The sequence below is a fragment of the Spinacia oleracea genome, chromosome 5 (genome assembly GCF_020520425.1).
Source record: "Spinacia oleracea cultivar Varoflay chromosome 5, BTI_SOV_V1, whole genome shotgun sequence".
Classification (NCBI taxonomy): domain Eukaryota; kingdom Viridiplantae; phylum Streptophyta; class Magnoliopsida; order Caryophyllales; family Amaranthaceae; genus Spinacia; species Spinacia oleracea.
In genome coordinates this window covers 20,954,063-20,967,053 of record NC_079491.1, presented here as the reverse complement: position 1 = coordinate 20,967,053, position 12,991 = coordinate 20,954,063, and the positions used below count along the sequence as shown (strand labels likewise).

Here is a 12,991-nt window from a genome sequence, read left to right as displayed (position 1 = left end):
CTGCCGTCCACTCTCCACTTTCTTTCTGTAACAACTTAATTTCATTCCTCGATTTATTGCTTTTTGCACAACGATAGAAGAAAGACGTATTTCAAATCCCCAAAAGCTACGCAGTTACCTTTATCACGTTGTTTCCAGTATGCAAGTTTAATCGTAGCTTGATCAAAGCTTTTGCGTCTGATAGACAACTCTTCTACCATACCTCCCTCATTAATTTCTAGCTGTTTCTCAGTACACTTTCTAACCACATCATCCCAAACGTATTAATGATGTAATTAGATGTAGAATTGGTGGTGTTCTACCTCAACATATGGCTATTAGGGACATAATTTGGTTTTATACCTTATATCCCTAATAAATTTACATGGTGTTGATAAAGAAGTTGAAAGGGGTTACAAAATAGAACTAATATTCACAAGACCAAGTCTCCTAAAATACCTCCAATCCAATAGAAATCAATAAGCAAATAATAAACGATTGTTTTTTTTTTTTTGTGAATAAGGAGGGGGATAGCCCCTAGCTAAGTTAAGAAATAAAACAAATAGGAATCAAATAAAGCAAAATGAAAACAACAACCTTCCTACTCGAAATCGTTGTTTAGTTTGGCAAACCATCATCTACCAGCACCAAACGCGATCGAGTCAAACGGTTTGAAGGTCCTCCGGTACAGCCTCAAAGATCACTGCTACTTTAGAAGTGCCCCAAGGCCCCCAACCCCATAATTAGCTAACCAATCTGCTGCTCGCTTAGCTTTCCTATAGCAGTGAATAATTGTAACCTCCCACTCTTGACGTTGAATGAGATCTTTACACTTACGGATGATATGAATGTAAGGGGAATGAGAGGGTACCTCTTCTAAAAGCATACGTACAACCACCTCAGAATCAACCGTTAACTAGACCTTACGATGCTCACCGTTCCAAGCAATGGCAAGGTCCTCGTTGCACCCCAAATAACTCAGCTTTCGTACACGAGCATAGCCACAAATTCACGGCACATACCCCATGTAACTTCAACATTTATTCACGGCCATAAATATTGAAGTTATGTGCATTAAAACTTTGTAAGATTTTTAATTTTAAGGGTCGCTGATAAGAGGCGTGTAAATTTTCCTATTTTTAAATATTAGTATTGTTGTAAGATTTTTAATGTTAAGGGGTTTTCAAGTGGCCTATAATTTTCCTGTTTTAACATAGTGGTATGTATGTTGTAATGTGTCTAAAATAAGCTTACATACATGTCAGTTCTCGGGCCGTGTAGGCCCATATGTCGCGCTTGCGGGCATCGTGCCCTAACGGGTAGGGCCTATGGGGCCAAGGGAAAGTCATGTCATGTGGAGACTGTGTCTTTTTTCCATAAATGAGGCCTATGTATGGTCCATCCCATGTGCCGTGCCGGGATGATCGTCTCGTGCTAGGAGGGTCCCTTCCTAATTTTAAGATTTTGTATTAATTTCTTAAAAATTAAGTGTGTCGGGTCGACCCGTCGTACACGTATGAGGCTCATGTCAATTTTATAAAAACATGTCCATCCATGGCCCATAATCCATTATCGTGTCGGGTTTACAACAGGTTCATCACGTGACGGAACAATTTTGTGCCAAGCTCGCGGCAACCCTGACCCATGCCCATCTCTAAGCTTATGCATCAATCTAACACTATAAAGAGAGGCTACTTCAAAATTTCTAACAATGAGATTCAAAATTTAGAGTTGAAACGGAAAACACGCGTTTGCCTTACCCTATCCTTAGAGTTGGGCAAGGGTAGAGTCGGGTTAGTCCACGTTTCGGGTTAGTGGGCCTCGTCTCAACGTGTGCCTAGAAGGGGGCACATAAAAGTTGTGTCGTGTCTGCCCTCTCCGGTGCTTATCTTCCATAAATAAGGCCATGCACGATCTGTCTCGCGTGTTCGTGTTGGGCCAGCACAATAATTTTTTGGTTTTTGTTAATTAGTTAAAATAAGCAGGCTAGCATAATCTTCTCTTATCTGGCTAGTGCCAAAATTTAAAAATAACGTCCACACACAATGACACAACTCATGGTTTACGGAATGTACCTCTCATGTCATGTCGGGTTTAGAAGGGGATCGTCGCCATAGAGCGGGAAAGGGTCGGGCTGACACGTACATGAGTGACGACTGACGAGTCACATGATGACCCGCATTTAGAAAAACAAAAGAGCGCGGGTTTAATTTATCGTATAGCTGCAATTCGAATTAGTTTCCCGGCAATTTCAATCTCGGTATCCGGTCATGTGATTTAATACCAAATTACCCTCTTATCTTGAATTCATAAAGTTAACCTTCATTGGAACTTCACAAAATATCCGTCACAGCCTACTCAGCACAACCCACATTCACCTCATTTCTACCCCGCCACTACCACCACCACCACCACCACCACCGTCGGAAACAAAGAGATGGGAATCAAAGATCTATTAAGATTTCTGAAACCATACACCGAACCCGTTCACATTCGGATGTACGCCGGCAAACGAGTAATTTGCCTTCCTTTGCTTGTTCCCCATTTTTCATGGACTAATGGTGTGGCGCATCACGTATAAGAATCATGTTAATTAAATTAACTGGATTCATTTTTTTTGCAGGTAGGAATCGATGCTTATTCATGGCTTCACAAAGGAGGTACTACCATTTTTCAAGTTTTTTATTCAATTTTTTGGGATTACTCAAGATTTAATTTTTTGTTTTTATTTTGTTGGGTTACAGCATATTCATGTAGCATGGAGCTGTATTTAAATTCAGAAGGAGAGAAGAAATTGCAGTACATTAATTATTTCATGCACAGAATTAATTTACTAAAACACCATAAGATTACCCCAGTTGTGGTTTTTGATGGTGGGAGCATTCCTTGTAAGGCTGGGACCGAGAACGAGCGATACAGGCATGTGCTATCCTCTTTTTTCTAATGTGAAATTTAAATCCGGTTTTTGTGTGCTTAGATAATGGTTGTAGTAGAGACAAATCTGACTGTCAAACTCAATATTTTTGGTTCAGGAAAAGAAAAGCTAACAATGAAATGGCATTGGAGAAACTTAAAGAAGGCAATGTTGGTGGTGCAGTTGAGCTATTTCAGGTAAGATTAATACTGCCTTTCAGTGTGATTTCTGATTGATACTTATGTTTCTTAATGGCAGTTAATCTTGCTTTGATTGATTTTATTGCATGCCAAATAGTGTTACCAGCCTGTTTCTTGCCATATTTAGTAGTTTGATGAGTATTTTGTTCTTCTGCTGGTGGTCCTAGCTTTAATTTTCAGCTACATTAGTATAAAAATGACAGTGTAGGATTAATAGATTGAAGCTTAGAATTGGTTAAGAATGTTCTATATGAAATGGATACAATCAGGGCAAGACAAATTTGAAGTTCTGAACTATACCAAATAAGTTTTTACATCTTTTTACAGGCTAGTTTGAGCTCAGGAATTTAGCAAAGACCCTGCATTGTTAGAAAAATCCTTTATTCTACAATGCCCTATTATGTAAAGTGGCGTATTGTTCATCAAGTGAAACATGGAGTTGTTCGGGATAGACACTACATAGTTATTACTGTACCATAAAGCCTAGTTTGATTGGAGTAGATGAGGAAGAGTGCTGTAGCAGAGTCATGAACACAAATCAAATGAATATCTCTGTGAAGGACCTTTACTTAGATATTAATGAGGTCCCTGCTAGTTTTGAAGTGATTTGGGTGTGTCAGTGAGTGCCTTGAGGTTTAATAGATCAGTGTTCAGGGTGTAAGTGGTGTTACAACACTTACCGTGGAGGATTCAAAGTAAGGTGAAGATATTATGATGAGATTCCGCTTGATCCCCACACATCACACAATAGGAGTTAACTGGACCCCAATCTTTTCCCAACACTCTTAATACCAAAACATAAGAAAGTTCTACATTTTTTGTTTATTTGGTTGAAAAACTTCTTTGATAACACCGTCATTGGAGCCCAATAGTGAAGAATACACTGATACTGAATTAACAAGTACTAGATTAGCAGTCATCCCCTCCACTAACTGCTCACTTTCGGCTACTAAGATTCTATTATACCATATAAGACCTCCCTTAAGAAAATCCAGACATTTCAATGTCTTTCTCTACCTTCCTGTCTTTTTATCCAGTACAGAAGATGACTTTGAACTATTACTTGCTTTTTTCAAGTATAGAAGTAGAACAGAAATCATCTGCGCAGCACAGGTCACCTTTACAACAGGGAATGGCATCGCTGCAAAGCACAAATGAGTCAATTTTGGGTGATACTTAAACTCAGGCCTCTCACACACGTTAATCAACACCCTTGACAATATTCCATGCTCAGTACAAGGAGGGAGAAGGAAGGAAAACAACCATGCAGTGCAATGTAGCCAATCTCTATAAAATCTTAAAGTGCTTTAAATATTGGATATTATAGTTACTTTGTAGAATTTGAGACGAGGTGTTCATATAAACCATAAAAAAGCCCTCTCTGTTATTATTTTCAATTTTGTTCTCTACAAAGTTTAATTTTCTATATTAATTGACACAGAAAGTTTTGATTTTGTAATGTTGAGTGGACTTCCATCCATCTCTCCTCTAATGTCTTAAGCGATGCATAAATACCTAAAACTGACTTGTGTGGTTCCTTTCCATAGAGAGCCATCAGCGTCACTCCATCTATGGCACACCTTTTGATACAGGTATGTCATTCACCCAATTAAGTAATGCTCTTCTACCCATTAATACGAACAAACATTTGGCCTTTGGATGCTTCTTATAAGTTTGTTGGCTCACCTATTTTCAGACTTTAAAATCAGAAAATGTTGAGTTTGTGATCGCTCCATATGAAGCTGATGCACAATTGGCGTACTTGTCTAGCCTTAGAGAAGAACACGGTGGTATCATGGCTGTAATCAGTGAAGACAGTGACCTGCTGGCATATGGTTGCCCATCGGTAAGGTCTCCAACTTTGTTCTGGAAGGTGAAAGTTGTACTGTTTACTTACAACTTTACAACGTATATTTGGTTCTTTACCTTCATTGTCTTCACATAGTTTCATTCATTGGTGAACAGGTGATCTTTAAAATGGATAAATTTGGTAACGGCGAGGAGATCATTATAGATAAGGTTTTCAACTCGACAAACACCAAACCATCATTCCAAAACTTCAACAACAGTTTATTCATAGGTTAAATTTCAAACCTTTTTTTTTTTTTAATTAAATTTGGCCAAGCGTTGAAGCACTTAGCTGAGTATTGTTTCGTATAAGTATATAACTTGCATTAGCATCTGTAATCTTTCTTGGGAGTTGAAGAAGGAATAATAAGGATATCTATTTACTTTTCCTTGAAAATGTTACAGTTTTGTGTGCCTACACGTTTGAACTGAAATTGTTATTTGTGGTGTTTCTGCCCACAGATATGTGTGTCTTGGCAGGGTGTGATTTTCTTCCATCTATTCCTGGTATTGGAATTGCTAAAGCTCATGCGTTGGTTTCAAAGTACCGAAACATAGATCGTGTAAGTGCCTACCTTCAATCTAGCATATCAAAGCATTATTATGTTAGAACTGGATTAAGATTATGATTTCGTTTGGGCATTCTTTCATTTCATTCAAGTTAAAAACTGGATTAATCAACAGAAGCGAATCATAACGCCTAATTATTTACTTCTCATAGGCTCTTGTGATTTGTGATATAGATCATGAGCTGTATTGGGATAAAAAGGTGTCATATTTAGTTGTTCTCCTGAAACGTTTCATCCTACATGCACATTTTGTTTGAAGGTAACTACTGGTATATTAATTTACATTGATCATCCTGAATGCATCCCAAGTTTTATATGGTCTGCTTTATTTGCAGTCACCACAACATATGTTTTATGGACTAGATAAGAATTATAAGACAAATACATTTTTCATGGCACTATTCTGCTGTTAAGATCCAAGCTAAGGATGAGATCAACAGTCTCATTTGAAGGTTGAACGACAATTCTTATATAACTTCCTGCCAGCATATATATCATGGTTTTGTACTTTTACAAAAAAATAGTTCCATATCTCAAATATCCTCCCTTAGTGATGAAATTCCTTGCAAAAAGGCAATATTTCTCAGGAAATCAGATTGAAAGAAATCTCAGAAGGAAGATTTTTGGGTCAAAAGCTGGAACCAATGGGCCTAAAACAAATCTGATGAAAATACTTAAGCGGTCTAGAAGGTGTAGTTCGCTGAAACCTGTAGTGATGGAATTGCACGATGCCTAGTTCTCTTCTTTCTTGCTCTCTTTTATCTCTCAGACAGTGAAGAGTATCTTCTTTTTTCTTTTTTTTTTTGGTAAGCAAGGTAAGATTTTTATTGCATTTCCAAATCTGACAATTTACAACAGAGAGCAATAAGCTCTTAGAAAGCTGCCTAGCAACTAAAGCCTAAAAAAACTTGATACAAAAGCAAGGCTATCAAACCAGGCCCTATCCAAGGCACTAAACTTTCCTGGAATTTACAACAAAAAGTCTGTTTGTATTGTCACTAACAATCTGCTCTACAGTATTATCCACACAAGGTAATCTATTGTGCAATAAGATCTCGTTCCTTGCATGCCAGATCTGATACACCATTGCCAAGGTCCCCCGTGACAAAAAACTTCTTCTCGAGACATTTCAGTCTAGCAGCAGCTCTTAATCCAAACCCAGTGCACTGCTGCAACTTCTCACAACAAGTACTACTGTAAATGCATTCAAAAAAACAAATGTTCGTGACTTTCTGTAGCCACTCCACTCAGAAAACATAAAAAGTCCTTGGATTTCTTTCCATAAAATCTCTTCCCTTTTCTCAATACTAGCATGACCTGAAATAGCCTTTAATCTTCCCAGTTACTTTTATTATGCAGTTAGTAGTCTAAAAGGTTACAAAATAAAATAAAATTGTAGTTTGTACTAATTGGTGAAGTAAAATACAAAGGATTCTTTAATAGTTTGCTGATTTTCTTGCAATCATGCAACTTAAGTGTGAATGGAACTCCAAATGGCCGTTGTAGACTTGCAAAAAACTGAAGGATCCCCCCCCCCCCCCCGCGCCCTTAGATTAATGTTCCTCCTAATTTCTCTACTTTGATGGCTAAAATCTGAAATGATGTCAGACCCCCGTTGCCTTAGACCCTTTCAAAAGATCATATTAAATAAGGTAGCTTCTTGCTTCACATGCTTGCTTGTGTCTGGTTCTGTAACCTGGATTGTCATTGGCTTCTTGTGACCCTCTTGTGCAGACAAGGGTGGATCATCGAAGCTCATGATCTTTTACTTATATCCGAACTAGACACTAAAACACTCCACCTTCCACCTGCTCATCCGATCTTGCAGGTGCTATCAGTTCTAAAGACTACTAAGGGTAAACAAGTGCCTGATGATTATGCAAGATCATTCAAGGAAGCAGTTGCGGTATTTCAGCATGCTACAATGTAAGCAAAAGATGCACTAACTCAAAGGGCAGTCTCACCTTTTGGCAAATTCCTTTAAAAATTAGCAAAGCAGGCAGTGTGTAATTTCCCCTTTTATTCATGCTTTACGCTGATGCTGTTGTTCATCCTTCATTTTCTGTAGATATAACAGAAAAAGAAAGAAGCTTGAGCATATGAGAGAACTCCCAGGGGAGCTTTTGGAGTCATTTGGAGGAGAAATTGATTTCTTGGGACCGTATCCTTCTCATTTCTTCCCTGTATTTGGGCTCGTTAGAGTCCCATATGCCAATATACAAAGTAATATTTATTGCTTTATAAGAAAAATATGATACGTTCCCCATTCCTAAAGTTGTTTACTTGTTTTTATGTATAAGAACTGCGCATTGGCTTTGTCTTTAACCAATGGTGAAACCAATCAGAGATATCACTCCATCAATGGCAACTGCTATTGCTGAAGGTCATTTAGACCCCTCTACAATGGAAGCTTATGAGTGTTCCCTGAGCCACAAAGTTTTTGGTTCAGCGCCAACTTCTGAACAATATGAGGTGTCTGCTCCAGAAGATATTGTAGAGAGTCGTTTTGCTTCATCTAAACAGACCAGAAAACGAAATATGCAAGGTAAGTTAATTGCTCTCCCTTTCAAACCCCAAAAAACAAAAGTTCAACAGTGACATTTAGCTGCAACATTTACTGCAAACAGGAGCAGCAAAATACCCAGCTTTTGAAATTCACTCGGACAAGGACAAACAAGTACAGAGCTGCTTTACTGTATATTCATCTCAAAGTATGAAAGAGAGAAAAGATTCAAGTAAGTTACTTATCTAAGAATACCCTGTTTCCTTTTGAGAGTCTATATCTATATAAATGTTGAGCAAATTAACATAACAAAAATGCACTTGATCAAATTTCTAGACACCAGCACAACGGGGGTACCTAGGCAAGTTCTGAAGGAAAGGAATTTCTCAGATGAAGCTGCAACCCTTTCGAAATTAGTCCTGACTTCGGAAGTTGACAATGATGAGGAAATTTCTACTATTTCTGAGGAGTTTCCGGTAAAGACACCAGATAACAATCCTTTCAGGAAGCGCAAACTTCGTTCAGAGAAAACAGAAACAACCCCTACAACGAAGTCATATGTGACAGAGGATGATCAGTTCGAGTTGAGGAGGCAAACTCTTGATTCCCAGGAAAGTGTCAACTCTAAGACGCAGAAGTTGGATGACAATAAAGTACAGCTTAAATCTACGAAAAAAGGAAAGATCAGTAACTGCAAAAGCTCAGGTAATAGAAAAAGTAGTATACTGAATTTTTTTGCTCGCATTTAGGACCCAATCATTGTTGTATGTACTTAATTGAAATGTCTAATTTACTGCTAGTAACACTAGTCTGTTTTTCCATATAGTGTTGCAATGTAAAATATACTAATCTTTTGTATGCTCATCAAGAGATGTATTGATCAGTCCGTTTTATGTGGAGTAGCTGTTTCTACTTTAATTTGGAGCATCTTACTTCTTAGTTATATGAAGTTTTAATACATACTTGCAAAGGGATATGATTTTGGCACACCAAAAAAGTGATTTTGGCGCACTTGCTGTAAGACATAATTTTCTGTGCTCTATTGACAAAGTGGTGTGCCAAAATCAACGTAAGGCCCAAATCAGTTTCCACCCGTGATGTACCATTCATCATTATCATTATTATTATCATTACCCCATTGCCTCAAAGAGGCTCCCACAAGAAGCGGGGTAAGGGGGGGTCGGGTGTACGCAACCTTACCCCTACAATTGCAGAGAGGTTGTTTCCAATTGACCCAAAAGAGATAAGGACAACGGGAAATTTAATTACCCGTGATGTACCATTAGGGAGAAATTTAATTTTATTAAATGATATTGATCCGATCAAAACTTATGTTTTCTCATCTGACGTGAAACGAGTACCCTAGCTAGATGAAGGGACAAATACGTAATGGAATGTACAATAAAACTTATACAAAGTAAAATGATAAAGGTTGTTTTACAAGAATGAAGACTTAAACGGATGTACTCTGTATTAGATAGGGGTCCATATACATAAACATGATACAAATGTAGCATTACCTAAAAGTTTGTAACTATCGTTTCTTATTAGCAGGCTCTTTTTGGGCATTGAAATAGACAGTGGCCACAGGGAGGCCAAGACCATATCTACCAGCAAACAGACGTGTATTAAAATTAGCACGACTATTAGGCGCCTCAACGGACATCCCTAACTGTTGTTTTTGCTCAAACAAAACCAGTATGAATCTGTGTATTCCCACTGCTGGCCTTGGTCCTGTATATGCCATTACCTCTTTTCCTGCATATTATAGATTCGTCAAAATCCAATTATTTCTCAATAATAACATCACAGACACGTGATTTTGTCATGTATTCTTAAATTAATATCACTTTAGAAAATGGAGTATATAATATTACACGGACTAAATGCGTAAACCCTAATGTTTGCACATACAATAACACCAGTAGATGCATAATTTTTGTCATGCATTCCTAAATCAATATCTCTTTAGAAAATATATTACACGGAGTAAATGCTTAAACCTAATGTCTGTACATAGTACTATAGTAGTAATTATCATTACCCAAATTTTTAATTACAAATAATATGTAATAAAAGAATAAAAGGGAGTAAGATTTACCGCAAGATGGACTTCCACCACTAGGTATATCAGTGACAATCCTGAAATTTTTATTTTGGGTGCCCAAACAAAAAAAAGAAAGAAAATCACAGTAGTCAGATAGACAGCATTAGCCAGAATTTAAGATAAATATGCATGCCTTTTCCGGAACTTACCAAGCACTCACTTAAATTCATGATGGAGAAGCCCGTAATTAGTAGTATAAATAATAGAAAAAATGTTAACGCAAATGCTTAAAAATTATCTTAAAAATTATCTTATCTATGTGAAAGTTATCTACTTTTTACCTTATATGTGTACACCAATTGTAAATAAGGATTTGTATAATTATGGTGTTAAACATAATTGGTGTTTAGGTAGCAAGGCTAAAGGCCTAGTCATAACATGTCACCATGCAAATTACCTTAAAAACAAATTAAATAGCCAATTTGATTTTTATTTTTTCTCCTTTTGATATATAATACTACGTACTTGATTAACTAGTTGTCATTAAAAATACATATAGAGGAAAAAGTCTAATAAAATCTCAAATGATAGTAGCTTAAATATTAGTAAAAATATAGACTTGAAATAAGTTGTTCCACTTCCTTTCTGGCTTTCTCATACTACTATCATTTGAGATTTTAGACGGAGTATATTTATTACAATCCGTGGACTATGGACCATGGTGCACAGTGAGCATGGTGCACCATGTGCACCAAAAGAACACATGTGCATAAACAAAAGAACATGACACTACGACAAAAGAACATGCAATATAATGTTTTACTTTTTTGTTATAAAAAATATATATTATTTCACTATTTATTAAAAATATAAAAAAATATTCATGTTCTTTTCACGTAACCATATGTTCTTTTAATTATATACTGGTGATCTTAAGGTGCATCATGCTTATTGTGCACCATAGTCCACCTTCTAAATTGCGTCTCTATATTTAAATATGAGTAAAAATATATAGATTTGAAAAAGGAAGTGGAACAACTTATTACAAAGTTACAACAAAAGGCCAGAATATAGTCCGTAGTTAATTACATACCATACCAGTGTACCAATTCTCGCATTGAGGGTTCGCTGGGGCTAGGAGCATCAGGATCTGTCATCACCTGCATGTCAAATATTATCAAATATTATCGCATTTTGGAAGCCATGGGAGCTACACAAACCAATAATTTTATGCACAGGTATCTGTATTACTTACTCTTGTGCCTCATACGCACAAAAAATATAATAAAATTTTGAATAATTTACTGCCTTGTGGCTCATTCATCCAAAATCAAAATATGATAGAGTATAAACTAATCTTAGGACTTCAACCATCAGCTTAAACTTTTAATTGAGCTGGTCCTTTGACATGGTATCGGAGCCAGCGTGACGCAAAGGTCACGGGTTCAAATCTCATCCACCCCTCCTTTCAAAGTAGAATATTTCGCGATGGGTATGAGGAAGCCTATGCTGCATCCACACTTCAAGCCCAAAGGGCTTTAATGTGAGGAGGTGTGATAGAGTATAAAACTAATCTTAGGGATTCAATCATCAGCTTAAGCTTTTGGTTGAGTTGGTCCTTTGATAAAATAAATTACGAATATGTCCTCATTAACTTATATGGAGTACTACCTCGTTTCATTAATTTCTTTACGCTTTGAAAAATGTGTCTAACAGTAAGGTTTATATAAAACTCTAGTTGAGGTATTGAGTTGGAGCTATGTTAGAGTTTGGCCACATACTAGGAAGGTACGAGTATATGAACAAAGAAATAAACTTGATGTGCTAACAATTAAGGTGGTGCAATCGGTTGCGCATAGAAAATTATCATTTCAGATACACGAATCAGATCGAGCAGATAAAAAAGAGCAAGAGATCGATCGAGACAGAGTAGGTAGAATGGATGGAGAAACTAACCAAAGTATAGAGGATATCAGAATGAGCACCAATGATAAGACGAGGAGGATCAACAGCAATAGAAGGCTTGATAGTACAACCATTGGTAACATGTTTAGTTCCAAAGTAAACAGACATGCTTACATTCGGCACAAACATGTCTACAACATCCTCTATTTGGGTGCTGCGTTTGTTTTAATGCCAAATATTTTCAATGCAATTTCATGCTTGTTTTTACAAGAAAATTAAGTTGGAGGGATGACTGATGAGGGAGATGGAAATAGAAAGGAGATGATCGATGGGAGAAGAGAATAACGGATATAACAGAATAGAGGGGGAAAATGCGGTGTTTTTCCTTTATAAAAGGAAACCAAAACTAAGTAAATATAGTCCATGAACCTTGGAAAGTTGGGCAACGTATATGCATATGGGTGCTTCTGATTTATCAACTTAATCTTCCCTTAATGGATTCCCTTGAAAACAAACGGAGCCATATATCTGTCACTTTAAATGTATTAGTATAGTTGTACTACGTAGATCTTTTATACGCATGAAAACTTCGTCTTATCTCTTTACAGCATGGTAAAAGTCGAACTAGCTTAAACTTGGAAGCAAATCAGCTTACTGATTCGATGTTTTAAGGTGAGCTTCAATTGGTTCCTACATGATGAAATTTTGTTATACAGATTTCTGGTTCATGAAACGACAACAGGGCATTAGCCTTTTAGATTTGCAGATAAAGACCAACCTAAATTCCTTAAACCCTCGTCTAGATTTGCGCATTCTATAATCATCTTAAATTTTCTCGACAATTTGTGGAACGGCGAACATAGTGAGGTACGGAACAACACATTGGCAGAGCTATTCTAAACTGAACAAAATAACAATGTACATTCAACCAACCAATCAAATTTCAATGATTTTTTTTTTACAATTGAATGAACAAACAGACAAAGGTAAAGGCATACTAACAGCCTAATAAGTGAATGTTCCATG

General features: G+C 36.9%; 2 protein-coding genes across 2 annotated transcripts; one reads left to right on the top strand and one right to left on the bottom strand.

Annotated features, from left to right (window-relative positions):
• The first annotated feature begins 2,236 nt into the window (after nt 1–2,236).
• LOC110797180 (exonuclease 1) lies at nt 2,237–8,931 on the top strand. The gene is made up of 13 exons (XM_022002278.2): nt 2,237–2,494; nt 2,603–2,639; nt 2,724–2,898; nt 3,012–3,090; nt 4,641–4,685; nt 4,790–4,939; nt 5,059–5,173; nt 5,404–5,504; nt 7,339–7,436; nt 7,579–7,671; nt 7,856–8,055; nt 8,138–8,245; nt 8,350–8,931. Exons 1-13 carry the CDS (start codon nt 2,417–2,419, stop codon nt 8,760–8,762), a joined length of 1,692 nt encoding a protein of 563 aa, XP_021857970.1. The 5' UTR covers nt 2,237–2,416; the 3' UTR covers nt 8,763–8,931.
• A 568-nt stretch (nt 8,932–9,499) lies between these two features.
• Nucleotides 9,500–12,778, bottom strand: LOC110797162 (protein MOTHER of FT and TFL1). Its single transcript, XM_022002254.2, has 5 exons — nt 12,744–12,778; nt 12,017–12,179; nt 11,159–11,220; nt 10,115–10,155; nt 9,500–9,771 (listed from the first exon to the last, which is right to left on the bottom strand). Exons 1-5 carry the CDS (start codon nt 12,776–12,778, stop codon nt 9,548–9,550), a joined length of 525 nt encoding a protein of 174 aa, XP_021857946.2. The 3' UTR covers nt 9,500–9,547.
• Nucleotides 12,779–12,991: the final 213 nt, after the last annotated feature.

Coding starts and splice junctions, on each gene's coding strand:
- LOC110797180 (XM_022002278.2), top strand. CDS start 2,417: ATGGGAATCAAAGATCTATTAAGATTTCTGAAACCATACACCGAACCC. Junction 2,899..3,011: donor ACCGAGAACGAGCGATACAG/GCATGTGCTATC, acceptor TTTTTGGTTCAG/GAAAAGAAAAGCTAACAATG. Junction 7,437..7,578: donor GTATTTCAGCATGCTACAAT/GTAAGCAAAAGA, acceptor CATTTTCTGTAG/ATATAACAGAAAAAGAAAGA.
- LOC110797162 (XM_022002254.2), bottom strand. CDS start 12,778: ATGCGCAAATCTAGACGAGGGTTTAAGGAATTTAG. Junction 12,180..12,743: donor CGAGGGTTTAAGGAATTTAG/GTTGGTCTTTAT, acceptor AAACAAACGCAG/CACCCAAATAGAGGATGTTG. Junction 9,772..10,114: donor TGGTGGAAGTCCATCTTGCG/GTAAATCTTACT, acceptor TATAATATGCAG/GAAAAGAGGTAATGGCATAT.